Here is an 18,943-nt window from a genome sequence, read left to right as displayed (position 1 = left end):
ATTTTAAATTTTTGGGGGTGGGACTGCAATAGATTTCTAACTCAAAAATATTATTTAAAAAATCAAGGTCTGCTGATATATTATTATTTGGTTATTTATACTGCACCATACTTTAGAAAGGGTTTAAAACAGCATACAATGTATCAAATTAAAATTAAAATATAAAACAAATTGAAGCAAAGGAGAAAATGCAGGTAGGAAAGATGCTATGTAGTGACACTGCTAAAAATTTGTTATGACTGTCTCATATCTTTCTTTTTAAAGAAGGAATGTCCTAGGATTTCCTTTAGTCATGAGTTTAATAAGTAAGATTAACTTAGGTAAAAGAAGGACAGCATTGTACAATGCAATGGAATAATATTAAAATTATACTTAAAAGAGAATAATTTTCTGCTAGTTTTCATTGAGTTAAACCGTCTGATTATTTTGTTGTTGGCATCATAGACAGACCCAAGGAAAGCATGGTTGCCATTATTTATATTTTATTATACTTGCATAATGAATTGAAAGTTATAAGTACAGATGCTTCTTGACTTATGATGGGTTACATGCTGGTTAAACCCATCGTAAGTTGAAAATATCATAAATTATGAATACATTTAATACACCTAGGCTACTGAACATCATGGCTTAGCCTAGCCTACCTTAAATGTGCTCAGAAAACTTGCAGTAGCTCACAGTTGGGCAAAATACCTAACACAAAGCCTATTTTATAATTAAGTACTCAGTAGCTCATGTACACACTAGTTTGCCAAGGCAGGAAAATGTCAAAATTCAAAAGTCAAGGTATGATTTCTACTGAATGTGTATCGCTTTTGGACCATCGTTAAGGTGAAAAATGATAAGTTGAACCATCATAAGTTGGTAATTATCTGTATACGTTTGTTAGTATTGGTTTTGCCTATCTGTTTTGAATAAGTTGAATGGAGAGGGCGGACAAACCCCAACTGGGAGTAAAGTCCTTCCCTGGCCCTGCTATTTCTTAGTGAGGTCTTACTTCCTTGGCTTATTCCTCTTTTCGGAAATTGAGGGGTCTAGACAAGAAGATCTAACTTTGACCATCTACAGTTCAGCACAGCTGTAGTTTCACTTGTTTAGGAATGTGAAACTACTATAAAGATTCCCAGTGAAAGGATCAATTTCTTGCTGCATGTTTATATAACGCACCTTCTGTTGGAGGACGTGTATTGTTTCTTGTTCTTTGCTATTATAGCCAATTCTGCACTGAAGCGCATATATATATATATATAAAACTTTGCTGAAGTATACAAAGATCTGTATGGTGAAAGTTAAGTGCTTAGGTCAAAGTACATATATGTTTAACAGTTTTTTTTGGTATATATTCCAAACCTCCATTGATCCTTCCACCGGGAATCTTTTTTTTTTTTTTTTTTTTTTTCGGGAATCTTTATAGTATGTTACTTGACCCATGTTAAGAAATGTTCATCGTAGACTTCTGTGATATTAACATAATTTAAATGTCTTTTTCACAGAGAGACCTCTCTCTCCCAAGGCCATCAAAGGATTTGAAACTGCTCCACTTACCAAGAATTATTATACTGTGGTAAGTGTTCAGATGATGAATAAAAATTTTCTTGACTCTATATGGAACTTTTTCACTTATGAAACCATCTATGTGTTGAGGTGACACGAAGGAAAGACTGAATAAATTTGCATGCATGAGTCCAATGCCATCGCATTACAGTGGAGTGCTACTTATATGCTTCTTATAGATGTCTAGAAGTCTTACATCTACCGTGCTGAAAAATTCAAAGGTAGCACAGATTCAGAGCACAGTTTCACTATCAAACACCAGTAAAATGGAAATTGGTTAATATATAAGAATTATGGTGAAATTCCGCAGTTAGACATACTCTTATGAGGTATTTAGAAGGTGAATTTCCAAGTTCCTATAATGCAATACGTTTTAAGTGGTTGCATTTTGTGATTTTACTTTAGAATTAATGACTTCATTATTATATCCTCTGGAATATTATCATCCTTTGAGGAGAGCCCAAAAGGAAGACTGTCCTTTGGCACAGTGGGAGGAATGGCATGGCTCTGGCTTAAACAGATATGTCAAAATATGTTAGCTATAAATAGCATACGTGCAGTACTCAAAATAAATTCCTGTTTGAACAAGAAATTGTATCATTCTCCTTCAGCTACTCTCTGCTTTCTCTTCATGTCTCCTTTCCAGACTTGGCCCAGTCACTAATTAAAAGGTCAAGTCATCATTAACCTCTAAGTCTCCCTGACTGGTAGCCTTGTCATTCCCCTGGCCCTGCCTCACCACCTCAGCTGAAATACAGCTGCATTTTTCATCCAGTGTTCTGTGTGCGTTTGTACTGGATACTCATCTCCCTTTGTGCATGGATAGTGTTTTTAAACATCTCTATACAGGCATGTGAATATCATTTGGTTTCAGAAAGTTGAATTTCACTCTTCAGTGAATTTGCTCCATAATGATGACAAGAGCAATAGAGAATATGAAAAATCAGAAAGGAACTCACTAGGTAACATGGGACAATAAATAATCACAGGAGACTAGTTTGTCAATATCTTTTCTCTTACATTTCCAAGGCTAAAACATATTAACCAGCAGGGATAGGTTTCCTTACTTTCTGACCACTTATTTTAGCTTTTAGATAACCTCTAATGATTTACTTTTTAAAGAAAGGTTGTAGTGGAATGATGGATGAAAATATTACCATATCTTCTTCTCCCTGTGGGTCTGGAGCATATCATCACTCTGCTTTGGATCTCTTTCTGCCTCTGCTGATTCTGCCAACTTAAAATGTGGTTGGGATTATCCAAGGCAGAGTAACCTCTGTGATTCTCAGATAATTTATATAAATCCTATGTATATAATCGTCGGACTCTGGACGTGCTGCAGTTTATATAACGTGCCTCCTGTTGGAAGATGTGTATTGTTTCTAGTTCTTTGCTATTATAGACAATTCTGCATTGAATAGCTTATATATATCACTTTGCCAAAGTATATGAAGATCTATATGGTGAAAGTTAAGTGCTTAGGTCAAAGCATATATATGTTTAACAATTTTTTTTGGTATATATCGCAAACCTCAGACCTAATAAAGATAACAAATGTTTTGGGGGAACTCATGATGACATGTGAAGAACCTGTAGAACTCCGATGTTCATTGCTTAATTATTGATCAGCTGAATATATTGTAACTAGATAGGGATGTGAAGAGTTTTTGGTTGGTAGGTTTTTTAAATCCACATTTCTTTGGCTTTGAATATTTAGGCAAATTTTTAATGTCTATTAATTAAAAATATGTTTTGAGTGTTCTGATTGTCCTCCTAATCTATGTTGAATAAAATAATCGATTCCACCCGCAGGATTTGTAGACTTGGAAAATCAGTTTCACTCACATGAAAAGTCCCCTCATCTGATCTTATATTAACTCTTGTTCCCTCCAAGAGTCATTAATTGTAGATATTTTCTGTTGCTAGATCTATAAGAGTACTAATGACTGATTTTTACTTCATTAAAAAAGATAACATTTTTCTCTTATATAACTAATTATATAAAAACGGTTTTTAAAATATCAGACTATACAGAAATAGAAAAAAATAAATACCACATGTAATCCCTCCACTTACAAATAATCACTATTAACATGTTAGTGACTCTCATGCCAGATTTTCTTAGAGGCAGGTGTATGTGTATACATATATATGCATATATATGTACATATAGCCTGTAATATATATGTGTATACATAAATGTTTAAATGAAACAGGAAATTGTGTATTCTTTCTTTTTCATAAAGTTTTTGGAGACAAAGTCTTGCTCTGTTGCCCAGGTTGGAGTGCAGTGGCATGATGTGGGCTCACTGCAACCTCAGCCTCCTGAGTTCAGGCGATTCTTCTGCCGCAGCCTCCCCAGTAGCTGGGACTACAGGCGTGTGCCACCTTGCCTGGCTAATTTTTGTAACTGTAAGAGAGATCGGGTTTCACCATGTTGGCCAGGCTTGTCTTGAACTCCTGACCTCAGTTGATCCACCCACCTCGGCCTCCCAAAGTGCTGGAATTACAAGAATGAGTCACCATGCCCAGCCCATAAAGATTTTTCTGTCTTCACACCCCAATAATACTTGTGTCTGACTAGAGCTGTTCTTTTTCTTTTCTTTTTTTGAGATCGAGTTTTACTCTGTTGCCCGGGCTTGAGTGCAGTGGTACAATCTTGGCTCACTGCAACCTCTGCTTCCTGAATTGAGGTGATTCTTCTGCCTCAGCCTCCCCAGTAGCTGGGACTACGGGTGTATGCCACCATGCCTGGCTAATTTTTGTAATTGTGGTAGAGATGGGGTTTCACCATGTTGGCCAGGGTAGTCTCAAACTCCTGACCTCAGGTGGTCCTCCTGCCTTGGCTTCCCAAAGTGTTGAGGTTACAGGCGTGAGCCACTGCACCCAGACAGACCTGTTCTTATGCTCTTCCATTTAGTGAGTCTTTATCAGCCTATGGCTCCTTTTATTTTGGTCCTGTGTATTAGTCAGGTTTTCCAGAGAAACAGAACCAATAGAAGAGAAAGAGAGAGAGAGAAAGAGAGAGAGAGAGAGAGAGAGAGAGAGAGAGAGAGAGAGAGAGAGAACAAATAAAGAACTGGCACATGTGAATATGGAGACTGAGAAATCCCACAGTTTACCGTCTCAAAGCTGGAGACCCAAGAAAGCTGGTGGTGTAATTCTGTACAAGTCCAAGGGCCTGGGACCAGAGAGCTAATAGTATAAGTTTCACTCTGAGGTCAGGAGAAGATCAGTTTTCCAGCTCAAATAGGCAGACAGAGAAAGCAGATTCTCCCTTCTTCTACCTTTTTGTTCTATTCAGGTCCTTAACAGATTGGATGAAGCCCACTCACAATAGGGAGGCAATCTGCTCTACTACATCTACCAATTTAAATGCTAATCTCATCTGGAAACACCCCTACAGACACATGTAGAAATAATGTTTAGCTAAGTATCTGGGCGCCCTGTCTATCTGCCTAAGTTTACAGGATGTGATGATTAATTTTTTTTTTTTTTTGAGACGGAGTTTCGCTCTTGTTACACAGGCTGGAGTGCAATGGCGTGATCTTGGCTTACCGCAACCTCCACTTCCTGGGTTCAATCAATTCTCCTGCCTTAGACTCCCAAGTAGCTGGGACTACAGGCATGCACCACCATGCCTGGCTAATTTTTGTATTTTTAGTAGAGCCGGGGTTTCACCATGTTGACCAGGATGGTCTCGATCTCTTGACCTCGTGATCCACCTGCCTCGGCCTCCCAAAGTGCTGGGATTATAGACGTGAGCCACCGCTCCCGGCCGCGATGATTATTTTTACATGTCAAGTTGACACATAAATTTAATCATTGCATCCTGTAAACTTGGGCAGGATGCAGACCTCTTGGATTTTGCAAATCTGCAAACATGTTCTCCCTTTTATCAAATTTCTAAGGGTTTGTCTGCTGAGGTCAGCCCCATTTAGGCCTTGATGAAATTCTGATGTCATGTAAATTTTGAAATGTTAAGTAGTTGTACAGTGTGACCAAGGTGGCTGTGGGTACCCAGCTCAGACCCATACCTGCCACTAGGCATGTTTAATGTGTCTGTACTAAAAATATAAAAATTAGATCTGACCACTCCTGGCCTATTGTTTTGAATGGGAACTTAGCCTCCTTTAGGGACATGGCGGCCCAGAGAAAGCTTTTGCTCTCCCTGATCTTGGTTCCTTAATTGTCCTCAATCGTTGCTGCCATGTTAAACTTCTCTCACTATTAATTAGTTTTCTAATAATCTTCTTCTCCCCATTATCTTTCTTTGCTCTTTGCATATTGTTATATGCCAGGAAGATTTAAAAAGTAAAAATTAGAAAAAGGAACTGATACAGCTTGGTTATCAGGCTTTACTTGTATGCGGAACTCATGTCTTGGCACCCACGACCTCATTGGGAAGGCAGGACAAACATGATAGTGTAAGCCACATGGCAGAGAATGATGTCAGGTTGTAAAGTGTTGGAAGATGGGTTTTTCAAAATGTGGTTGGAATTCTTTGTCTCAGAGGCACCTGGGGAGGTTGTTAAAACTATAGACATACTGGTGTGGTGACTCATGCCTGTAATCCCAGCACTTTGGGAGCCTGAGGCAGGTGGATCACTTGAGGTCGGGAGTTCAAGACCAGCCTGTCCAACATGGCAATACCCCGTCTCTACTAAAAATATAAAAATTAGCTGGGTGTGGTGGCCCAGGCCTGCTACTTGGGAGACTGAGGCAGGAGAATCACTTGAACTGGGAGCCGGAGGTTGCAGTGAGCAGGGCCAAATACTTAACTTGCTACATCAAAACCTCTGGCTGTTGATTCCAGGAAATAGCATTTTTAACAACTCCCACTCCTTCCTTAACCACTTCCCCTTAACACACAGGTGGTTCTGATGCTCACTTCACCTAAAATATGAGAACCAATCAAGGAAAAGGTTGAACGGAGGATGTAGGATTCAAGGCAAATCTTGGAGGAAGGTTGGAACTTAAGACAAGCAGAGAAGAGCTGAGAGCTTATTCAGACAGGGAATTTATGAGCAAATTCTCCCAGGCAAGAATGTGCATGTCTGTAATTAGTCCCTACAGGTCAGAGAGTGGACTGCACTCTCTTCTCCCGTCCAAATGCCCCTAGTAAGATGGGATTCTTTATCCACTGCAAGCATTGCAGCACACTGTAATAAAGCTGTCCTTTGTGCTGTCACAAATAGGCCAGACTACAGTAATCTTAATATTCAACTCTGGGCATAAGCATCTGTGTGCAGAGTGAAAGATGGTATTTCTCCACATTCAAGTAGGAAAATATAATCAGTAAGGACCAATATAATTTATTTTGTTCTTGCTTTCTTCTACTTCATGTAACATATGGTAGACGCCTAAAGGGCATGTTTTAAAGAACCTGCCTGCATAGAAAAGGTGGGAGGAAGGCTGTGGCATGTTACATTACAAAAATTCTAGGAAGCCTCGGGTAACCTTTGCTGTAGCCTCCTGCCTTCTGCTCACCCTCATTTTCTCTTTCACTCTTCTATCTCCCCTCTTGCTCCCACCCTGGAGTTTTTCTACCTTTCTAGTGCTCACCCAGCTTTTTAATTCTACTAGCCTAAACTACCTTATGAAACTATGCATTGATTCTCTTTTCCATATTAGCTCTTATTTCTTTCTTACCCTCTTCCCATCTTACTCCTCCATACTGCTCTTCCGTGTGAGAGCTGGAGGTGGAGGAACTGAACTCCTCGTGAATTTGTCTGTGGCTAATGGGGAATAGTGCTGCTTGTTTTGTGAAAGCCAAGGACATGGGCATGCAGAATCAGTCACTGCAGGTGGTTCTGCTGGCATGGAAATCAACTATGACATAAGTATGGTAATATATTGCCCTTTTTCTTCTCAAAGAACTTTACCAACATTAGCTCATTTTTATAGGCATCATAATTATCTCAGAATTTCTGTAATGTAATATTTTTGCTTTAAGGTTTCCTGAGACCATTACAGTCTCCTCTATCATTGGATATATCTCTATTTTCAGCCATTGTTTATGCATTTTAGTTTCTTAAAATAATTTCTTTATACTTTTATGACTCCTTCCCTTTGGAAAATGTAGTTATACAAATGAACTCACTCTAAAGCCTTTCCAAGAAATGTAGGAAATGTGTTTTACTGGAAAATCAATAGCCCAATATGGCAGTACCAAAGGCCTCCACCTTTTTTTTCTATGGGTTCTCACTGTCTATTTTATTCTGAATTCAGGGAAAGGTTGGTTGAGCAAAAGGATGCCCACTTGTCCTTGTGAAGACAGAGTCAGGGAGGCAAAAGCAGTGTCTGGACAGTCTATTTTAGTGAGTTTGAATGGATTTCATCAGATCAAATTGTACTGCTCTGAAGTCGCTTAGCCTGCCAAACTCCTTGCCTTCTGACTCACCACTGAGGCCTTCTGTTTGGGAGCACATAGCCTTCTCTGTCTGCTTCCCTTCTTATCCTTTTACATTAGATGCCCTGTGGCCTGAAAAATAACCAGTCTCAGAAGTTCATCAGTTGATATTTTGAGATAAAGTTCCAAGTGACTTTGGGAAGGAATTCCAAACATCTACTCGGATGAGCACTTCTGCTCATCCAACCACAGCAAGAGAAGTTCTATTTAGTATATTACTACTCACATGTTTTGGGGTGGGGAGGCATAATTTGATAAAAAGACTTAACCACTTTTGTCATTTTAGTTTTGTAAAGTCCATTGTACCACTCTCAAAATTTTCAGTCATATGAGTTTAATGTATATTTCCGTTAAGCTCTCCAGAACTCACTCCAAGGCAGCAGGGAGTGTCTGCATGCCACCCTCCCATGGGAATAACTGTCCTGTGCCAGTGGTTCCAGCAGACAGGGAACCCCTTGAAAGTGTGTTGCCTCACCTAGCAAATACACCCATTGGAGCAGGACACTTGTCACCTTTCTTGAAGAATCTTAACAATTTCATGTACAAGAGCCCCAGATGATAGCATTTTAAAGGGAGCTGAAATATTAAGGCTATTTCAATGGGGGAGGGGGAGAGTGAATTATATCAACCACAGAATTAAAGTAATGTCTGTTTTAAACATCACATTTTATGATGAAAGTAATATCTATGACTTTTTTAATGTAAAAATTCCCTTCAAGCAATGACTATTTGCTGTTGTTTTTCTTTATTTCAACAGATATTATAATTCAGGGACTATGACAGTAATAGACAACAGTACTTGAAGGGAGGGTGACAGCTGGGCATGGTTGCTCATACGTGGAATCCCAGAACTTTGGGAGGCTGAGGCAGGAGGATAGTTTGAGCCCAGGAATTCAAGACCAGCCTGGGCTACATAGTGAGACCCTGTCTCAACAACAACAACAAAATTTAGCTGGGCATGGTGGCATGTGCTTGTAGGCCCAGCTACTTGGGAGGCTGAGGTGAGAGGATCACTTGAGTCTGGGAGGCCAAGGTTGCAGTGAGCCGAGATGGGGCCACTGCACTCCTGCCTGAGTGACAGAGCAAGATCCTATCTCAAAAACAAACAAATAACAAAAAATAAATTGATTATTAAAAAATTAAAAAAATATTTTAAAGGAAGGGTGAGGATGTGAGATGGCTTGTTACCAGACATGGTCTTTTTAGAAAAGTGTGAATAGGCTGAGCGTGCACTTTGGGATGCCAAGGCGGGCAGATCACGAGATCAGGAGTTTGAGACCAGCCTGGGCAATATGGTGAAACCCCGTTTCTACAAAAATACAAAAATTAGCTGGGTATGGTGGCGCGTGCCTGTAGTCCCAGCTACTTGGGAGGCTGAAGCATAAGAATTACTTGAACCCAGGAGGCGGAGGTTACAGTGAGCCGAGATTGCACCACTCCACTCCAGCCTGGCAACAGAGTGTTTTTAGTGTATTCAAAGAGTTGCACAGACATCACCACTATCTTATCTAATTTCATAACATTGTTATCATCCCAGAAAAAACCTTCTTTTCATTAGCAGTCACTTCCCATTTCCCATTCTCTCAAGCCCTTGGCAACCACTAATCTATTTTCTGTCTGTATGGATTTTGCCTATTCTGGAAGTTTTCTATACATGGAATTCTATATTATGTGCTATTTTGTGTTTGGTTTCTTTCACTTAGCATAGTATTTTCAAGGTTCATCCATGTTGTAGAACGTATCAGTACTTCTTTCTTTTTATAACTACGTCATATTCCGTTATATGGATAGACAGAGACCAGCTTTTACTTATCCATTTATCAGTAGATGGGCCTTTGGTTGCTGCCACTTTTTGGTTACTATTAAAAATGCTGCTATGAACATTCATGTACAAATTTTTATGTGGACGTTTGTTTTCACTTCTCTAGGAGCAGAATCGCTGGGTCATATGGTAACTCTGTGTTTGACTTTCTGAGGAATAGTCAAACTGTTTATCACAGTAGCAGTGTCATTTTACATTCTTACCAGCAATGTGTGAGAGTTTCAGTTTTTCTACATCCTCACCAACAGTTGTTATCGTCTGTTTTTTTTGTTCTTTGTAATGTAACCACCCTATTTAGTATCCAGTAGTATCTCATTGTGGTTTTGGTTAGCATTTTCTTAATAGTTAATGATGTTAGGTATTCTTATCGGCCATTTGTATATCTTCTTTGGACAAATGTCTACTCAAATTCTTTGGCAACATTTAATTGATTATTTTTCTTGTTGAGTTGTAATAGTTCTATATATATTTTGGATACTAGACTCTTATGAGATATATGATTTTGATTTGCAAATATTTCTTCCTTTCTATGAGTTGTCTTTTCACTTTCTTGATAATGTCATTTCACACAGAAAACTTTTTAGATTGATGAATTCTAGTTTACTTATTTTTGTTGCTGTTGCTTATGCTTTTAGTGTCACTGAAGAATCCGTTGCCAAATTGAAGGTCATGAAGATTTCCTCCTCTGTTTAATTTAAGACGTTTGTGGATTTAACTCTGAAATCTATTTTGAGTTAATTTTTGTATATGGTGTCAGGTAGTAGTGTAACTTCTTTCTTTTACATATGAATATCCAGTTTCCTCAGCAACATTTGTTGAAAAAAACTGTTATTTCCCCATTGAAAGGTCTTTTTTTTAAATTGACAGATAAAATTATATGTATTTATTGTGTACAACATGACATTCTATCATGTTTAGTCATTGTGGAATGATTAAAGCTAGCTAATTAACACACATATTACCTCATATAGTTATTTTTGTGGTAAGAACAATTAACATTCACTCTCTTAGCATTTTTCAAGAGTACAATATATTGTTATTTACTCTAGTCACAATGTTGCACAAGAGCTCTCTGGAACTTATTCCTTCTAATGAATGTTTCATATCTTTTGATCAACATCATTCCAACCCACTCCCCCAACTGCCCCAGCACCTTGTAAGCACCATTCTATTTTCTAGTTCTGTGAGATCAACTTTTTAAGATTGCACATATGATGAGATAATGTGGTATTTTCCTTTCTGTGCCTGACTTATTTTACTTAATAGGATGTCCTCTAGATTCATCCATGTTGCAAATAGCAGGATTTGCATCTTTTAAATGACTGAATAGTATTCCATTGTGTTTTGTTTTGTTTTGAGACAGGGTCTTGCTCTGTCACTCAGACTGGAGTGCAGTGATCCCGGCTCACTGCAATCTCTACCCACTGGGCTCAAGTGATCCTTCCACCTCAGCATCCCAAGTAGCTGGGACTACAGGTGTGTACCACCACACCTGGCTAATTTTAGAATTTTTTTGTAGAGACAGGGGCTTAACATGTTGCTGAGGCTGATCTTGAACTCTTGAGCTCAAGCAATCTGCCCACCCCAGCCTCCCAAAGTACTGGGATTATAGGCATGAACCTCCATGCCCAGCCTCCATTGTGTTTATATATCACATTTTCTCTGTCCATGCATCCGATGATTTCATATTTCGGCTATTGTGAGTAATGCTGCAATGAACATTTTTATTTTTGGAATTTGAATCTGTTTGTCAATATCCATAAAATAACTTACTGAGATTTTGATTGGAATTGTGTTGAATCTATAGATTAAGTTGGAAATAACTGACATCTTGTTAATATTGAGTTTTTTTACCCATGAATGTAGGATATCTCCCCATTTATTTAGTTCTTTGATTTCTTTTACCAGAGTTTTGTAGTTTTCTTTGTATAAATCTTGAACATATTTTTTTAGATTTATACTTAAGTATTTCATTTTTAGGGATGCTAATTTGAATCGTATTGTTTTGTTTCTGATTTTAATTGTTTATTGCTGATAAAGGAAAATGATTGACATTCGTGTATTGACTTTGCATCTTGCAACCATGCTATAATTACTCATTCGCTCCAAAAAATTTTTTGATTTATTTAGATTTTCTACATATACAATCATTGTCATCTGCAAATAAAAACAGTTCTATTTCTTCCTTCCCAATGTGTATATCTTTTTTTGTTCTTGTCTTATTTCATTAGCTAGGATGTTCAATATGATGTTGAAAAAGAGCAGTGTGAACAGTCTTGTTTTGTTCCTGATATTAGTAGGAAACCGTCTGGCTTCTCCCCATTAATTATGATGATAGATGTCAAGATTTTTTTTTGTAGCTGTTCTTTATCAAGTTGAGAAACTATTACTAGTTTTCTGAGAATTTTTAAAAAAAAATCATGAATAGGTGTTGTATATTGACAAATGCTTTTTCTGCATTGATGTGATCATGTGATTTTCCTTCTCTAGCCTGTTGATGTGATAGATTACAGTAATGATTTTTTTGAATGTTGAACTAGTCTTGCATACTTGGAATAAATCACACTTAGCTGTGTGGTAGCATTCTTTTTATCTATTGCTGGATTTTATTTACTAATAGTTTGTTGATGATTTTTGTAACTATGTTCCTGAGAGATACTGGTTTATAGTTTTCTTGTAAATGTCTTTGGTTTGGGTATTGGTATAATTCTGGCTTCTTAAAATGAGTTAGGAAGTATTTATTCTCTCTGCTTCTATGTTCTGGAAGAGATTGCAAAGAATTGATATAATTTCTTCCTTAAATGTTTAGTAGAATTTACCAGTGAACTTATCTGGGCTTAATGCTTTCTGTTTTGGAAGGTTATTAATTACTGATTAATTTTCTTTACTAGATGTAGGCCTATTCATATTATCTATTTCTTCTCTTGTGAGTGTTGGAAAGTTGTATCTTTAAAAAACTGGTCCATTTAATCTAGGTTATCAAATTTGTAGGCAGAGTTATTCACAATATTTCTTTAACACTATTTTAATGTCCATGAGATCTTTAGGATATCCTGCCATTTTATTTCTGATACTAAGAGTTTGTATCTTCTCTCTTGTTTTCAATGAAGTTCATCAATTTTAGTGATCTTTTCAAAGAGCCAGCTTTTCATTTAATTGATTTCCTCTACTGAGTTCCCATTTTCGATCTCATTGATTTCTGCCCTACTTTTTATTATTTCTTTTCTTCTACATGCTTTAGATTTTGTTTACTCTTTCTTTCTTTCTTTCTTTCTTTTTTTTGAGATGGAGTCTTGCTGTCACCAGGCTAGAGTGCAGTGGCGTGATCTCAGCTCACTGCAACCTCCACCTCCCAGGTTCAAGCGATTCTCCTGCCTCAGCCTCCCGAATAGCTGGGACTACAGACACATGCCATCATGCCCAGCTAATTTTTGTACTTTTGGTAGAGACAGAGTTTCACCATGTTGGCGAGTATGGTCTCTATCTCTTGACCTCATGATCCACCCACCTCGGCCTCTCAAAGGGTTGGGATTACAGGCATGAGCCACTGCACCCAGCCAATCTTTCTTCTTTTCTAATACATGCATTTAGTGCTATAAATTTCCCTATAAGCACTGCAACTACATTCCACACATTTTACTAAGTTATACTTTCTTTCCATTTAGTTCAACATAATTTAAAATTTCTCTTGAGGGCTAGAAAGAGTGAGGGAACAGGCAGTAACTGCTTAATAGAAAGCACCAAGTTTCTTTGGTGATCATTAAAATGTTTTGGGGTTGGGCATGGTGGCTTACACCTGTAATCCCAGTACTTTGGGAGGCCAAGGCAGGAGGATTGCTTGAGCTCAGGAGTTTGAGACCAGCCTAGACATCACAGTGAGACCTCTTCTCTACCAAAAAATAAACAAAAATTAGCCAAGTGCGGTGGTGCATGCTTGTGGTCCCAGCTACCTGGGATGCTGAGGTAGGAGAATCACTTGATCCCAAGAGGTGGAGCCTGCAGTGAGCTATGACTGCAACTGCAATACTGCCCTCCAGCCTTGGCAACAGAGCAAGACTCTGTTGAAAGAAAGAAGAAAGAAAGCAAGAGAGAAAGAGGGAAGGAAGGAAGGAAGGAAGGAAGGGAGGGAGGGAGGGAGGGAGGGAGGGAGGAAAGGAGGGACAGAGGGACGGAGGGGGCAGGGGAGAGGAGGGAGTGAGGGAGGGAAGGAAGGAATGATTTGGAACTAGACAGAGGTGACAGTTGTATGACATTGTGAATGGATTAAATTCCACTGAATTTTACACTTTAAAAAAAATAAAAAAATAAAATTTCTCTTGAAAATCTTTTTATAAAAGAAATGTGTTATTTTGAGATGTGTTGTTTAATCTCCAAGTATTTTTCTGTTATTGATTTCTAGTTTGATTACATTGTGGTCTGAGATCATTGTGGTATGATTCTTATTTTAAATTTATTAAAGTGGGTTTTATGGATCATAATGTGGATCTATCTTGATTTATTTTGAGGAAAGTTTCAAATAGGCTCGAGAAGAATATGTAATCTGCTGTTGTTGGTTGAAATAGTCTATGGATGCCAGCTATACCCAGTTGCTTGATGGTACTATTGAGTTCTAGTATGACCTTTCTGATTTTTTGCTTGCTGGATCTCTCCATTTCTGATAGAGGGGTATTGAAGTCTCAACTGTAATAGATTTATCTATTTCTATTTGAAGTTCTAGCAGTTTTGCATCACATTTTTTTTTGTTTTGTTTTACCAAGTATTAAATCACAGGAGGAATTTACTCCAAGAATGCCAATCAACATACTGGACAATGTCTTTAACTATAGTTTACAACAATAGCTTACAACTATAAGGACCTTTCATATAGCTACTTCTAATGTCAGTACTCACTGAAAGGCATAATATTAAAGTATAACTCAACCAAAGAAAATGTTACTTTTGTTCATTAATTTTGTTCTTTTGTTTCTTTTGTTCATTTATTGAACTAGAAATTAGCAGGTACCAATGTGTGTAAAATGCCTAAAAAATACACGATGCCATTATCAGATAGGTTTGAAAAACATAGTATCATGTTGGCTCTGCTTAGAGATTCAAAAATATTTAGCATATTAAAAGTTCTAAAAAGCTATGCATAAAGAAATTTGTATAAATTATTTAATAGTTTTCCATAATTGTTATTGTCATCGTTGGGAACTAGATATATCAATATACTTTCAGATTTATTAATATACTTTCTTTTACCTGTCCTTTGAATGAGAGCGGGTTAAGCAAACAAATTTATTGTCATTTGCACTGACAAGGAACTAGAGTGTTAATTTTTTTTATTATTAATTGAAAGGGAGAATGCTTCCACCACAACTTTGGTGGAAGAGTTTTCATTCGATTATAAAAGTTGTGCCTCATGTATTTTGATTATGTTGTTAGGCACAAACATATCAAGGACTGTTGTGTCTTTTTGGAGAAATGACCTCTTTATTATAATGTAATACCTCTTTTTATTCCTGAGAATTTTTCGGGCTCTAATGTTCGCTCTGTCTAAAATTAACATACCCACTCCAGCTTTCTTTTGATTAGTATGAACATGATATCTCCTTTTTCATGCCTTTACTTTGAATTAATAAGTGTCTTTATATTTAACTTGAATTTCTTATTAACAGCATTTGGTTGGGTCGTATTTTTTTATTCACTCTGAAAATGTGTGTCTTTTCATCGGTATATTTACACCACTGACATTTAAAGGGATTATTGATATAGGTGGATTAATGCCTACCATAGTTGTTACTGTTTTCTCTTTGTTGCCTTTTTTGTTGTTAGCTTTTTGTCTACCACATTTTTCTCCTTCTGTTTTACTTGAGCATGTTGCTCTAAACATAATTGCTGTATGCAACCACTATGCCGTATTTTAGTGGTTGCTCTATGCCTTTATAGCTAGACCCAGCTCACTTCCATATAATACTATACAAAGATATATACTATATTCACAGGTAGTGCAAGTACTTTATAATAACATAGTATTCCTAATTATTACCTCCCACCCCTCGTATGATTGTTGTCGTTCATTTTACTTACATATAAATACACATTAGTATATACACTCACATAATCAAATACATTTCTGCTATTATTATTTTGAATAAACTGTTATCTGTTAGGTCAATTAAAAATAAGAAAAAAGTTTTTATTTTATCTTTGCTTATCCATTCTCTAATATTCTTTCCTTCTTTATGTAGATTCAAATTTCTGACCTATATTGTTTTTCTTCTCTGAAGAACTTCTTTTAACATTTCTTGCAAGGCAGGTCTAATGGTGACAATTTCCCTCAGTTTTTTTGTCTGAGAAAGTCTTGATTTGTCCCTCACTTTTGAAGGATAATTTTACAAGTTACAGAACTCAAGGTTAGTGGGTTTTTCTCTCAATGCTTTAACTATTTCACTCCACTCTCCTCTTGCTTGCACTGTTTCTGAGCAGAAGTCAGATGTAACATCTATGTGAACTGTGTAGATAAGCTCTTTGTTTCCTGTGCTTCTTTCAAGAATTTTTTGTTCATTTTTGATTTTCTGGAGTTTTAATATCATATGTTTAAAATTTTCTTTTGTATTTATCCTACTTGCTCTCTGTGTTTCCTGGATCTGTGATTTGGTTTCTGACTCGAATTTTGAGTAAATTCTCAACCATTATTCATGTATTTCTGCTATTATTTTGTCTTTCCTTATATTTCCACATAACATGAATGTTGCACCTTTTGTAATTGTCCCACAGTTCTTTGATATTCTGTTCTTTCTCCCTCAGTCTTTTTTCTCTTTGCTTTTTGGTTGTAGACGTCTCTATTGACATATTCTCAAGCTCAAAGATTCTTTCCTCAGCCATGCCCAGGCCACTATTGAGCTCATCATGGGCAGGCATTCTTCATTTCTGTTACAGTGTTCTTCATCTCTAGCATTTCTTTTTGATTCTTTCTTAGAATGTCTGTCTCTCCGCTTACAATATCCATCTATTCTTGCACATTGTCTACTTTTTCTGTTAGAGTCCTTAGTATTTTAATTACAGTTACTTGAAAACACTAGTCTAATAATTCTAACATTCCTGCGTTATCTGACTTGAGTTCTGATGCTTGCCTTGTCTCTTTATACTGTATTTTTTTGCCTTTTAATAAGCCTTATAAGTTTTTGTTGGAAGCCTGACATGATGTACTGGGTAAAGGAACTGTGGTAAATAATCCTTTAGTAATGTGGTGGTAAGGTGTAGAAGGAGGGGAGGCATTCTATATTTCCATGATTAGGTCTCAGTTTTTAGTGAGCTTGTGTCCCTGGACTGTGAACTTCACCAGTGCTTCCTAGTTCTCTACCTTAGGTGGGACAGGATGACTAGAAAGGGCTGGAGTTTGGTTATCTTCCTTCCCCCATTTGGAAAGCTAGAGCTGGCTGGAGTTGCTTATTGATCTTCCCCCGTATCAGTTAGTATCTGATAATACTTAAATAGGTTATGTTCATGCCTGTAATCCCAGCACTTTGGAAGGCTGAGGTGGGTGGATCACCTGAGGTCAGGAGTTTGAAACCAGCCTGACCAACATGGTGAAACCTTGTCTCTAATAAAAATACAAAATTAGTCAGGTGTGGTGACACACACCTGTAATTGCAGCTACTAGGGAAGGCTGAGGCAGGAGAGTTGCTTGAACCTGGAAGCCGGGGGTTACAGTGAGCGGAGATCACACCATTGCACTCCAGCCTGGGCAACAAAAGTGAAACTTTGTCTCAAAACAAAAGGAGCGGACAGAAAACAGGTTTTGCTCTGGTGAAATAATTTCTTCTGAGGGCTGACCTTGTTAAGAAGAATAGAGTGCTCTGGCATATTCAAAATGGTGACTTTTTCCCTCCCTCTGCCTGAAGCATGAGAGTATTTTCCTCTAAACTTCACTGAGAGAACCTGGAGCTTAAACTCACAACAGTGTGGGTGTGCTGTCCTAATACTGGCCCCCTGGAATTCCTAGCTCTCAGACTTGTCCATACCAGCCCCCAGAAGTCTGTCAATTACATTGTAGTTTTTCTACCCTGGTGCTGGTTCCTGTGGAGGCTTCTCTTTGTGATTCTCTTTATCTGCCTGTCTGTTTCTCCAATTATTGGAGTAGCAGTTTTCCCTGTTACCTCACCTTTATGATAGATTTAAGAGAAAACAATGGCTTACTTCAGTTTGTTTAGCTATTTACTTCCTGTTAGGACAGAGTAATGACTTCTAAGCTCTTTATGTGTCAGACTGGAAAATGAAAGCCTTTTTTCTTTTTTAAAATAGGCATGTATAAATATATACTTTTCTATAAACACTGCTTAACGGCACCCCGTGAGTTTTTATATGTTGTATTTTCATTTTCATTCATCTCAAAGTGGTTTCTAATTAAATTCTCACGCTCAGATTTTCTATAGAGGGGAATATTTCTATTCCATTGCTGGGTTAATTTCTGAGAACATCAATACCTCCAGAACCCTGCATTTACACTTTTAGAGAGTAGCTTCTGAGGAATAGAGTAACTGAAAGTAGACATCAGTATAGGAGCCACAATTTAACACCTAACTTTTGAAGCCATCCTGTGTTCTTCTAACCCAGTGATTCTCAACTGGGGGCAATAGTGCCCTTCAGGTGACATTTGTCAACGTCAAGGCAATGAAATGGGCATTCCATCACAACAAAGAATTATCTGGTCTGAAATGTTAATAATGTTGCTATTGAGAAACCCTTTTTTAACCCTTTAAATTGGTAGGTCTGTTTCCCACTTATTCAGCACCTCTCCGTACAGTGTGTCACTACATCTTCATAATGATCCCCAAAGTAGGTGCAACATCATAATCTGAGATGATGTAAGTAAAGCTTTAAACTGAAGCAACCTCTCAGTCAGCAGCAGAGTCAGTACGACCACTCTCTAGTCCAGTTGTTTCCCAGAGAGCCCACGGTTACTAGGATCTCCACTTGTTTTGACCATTCCACCTTCCCAAAGCAGATCATCATGCATTGTCCTGTGAATATATGGCTGGCATGTTGGTAGGCTAATACACTTCTTCTTCTTAAGGACACTTCACTCTGTCTTGTGACTCTCTGTTTAATGTCTCTGCAAATACAGTAAAAACTCCCTGTGGGCAGCACAGCAGTTGGCACAGAGTAGGCAC

At 37.7% G+C, this 18,943-nt stretch overlaps 1 protein-coding gene across 15 annotated transcripts in view; it reads left to right on the top strand.

Moving 5' to 3' along the window:
- Positions 1-18,943, top strand: part of ARHGEF6 (Rac/Cdc42 guanine nucleotide exchange factor 6) — a 112,206-nt gene that overhangs the window by 45,787 nt on the left and 47,476 nt on the right. For all 15 annotated transcript variants that reach the window (XM_035289452.3, XM_017968492.4, XM_008989969.5 and 12 more), the window contains one exon: positions 1,494-1,564. In XM_035289452.3, coding sequence (XP_035145343.1) covers positions 1,494-1,564 — 71 coding nt within the window. The remainder of the gene's footprint in view (positions 1-1,493; positions 1,565-18,943) is intronic.

The sequence above is a fragment of the Callithrix jacchus genome, chromosome X (assembly GCF_049354715.1).
Source record: "Callithrix jacchus isolate 240 chromosome X, calJac240_pri, whole genome shotgun sequence".
NCBI classification, from domain to species: domain Eukaryota; kingdom Metazoa; phylum Chordata; class Mammalia; order Primates; family Cebidae; genus Callithrix; species Callithrix jacchus.
Note: the sequence above shows the minus strand (reverse complement) of the source record. Positions and strands in the feature narration are given on the sequence as shown.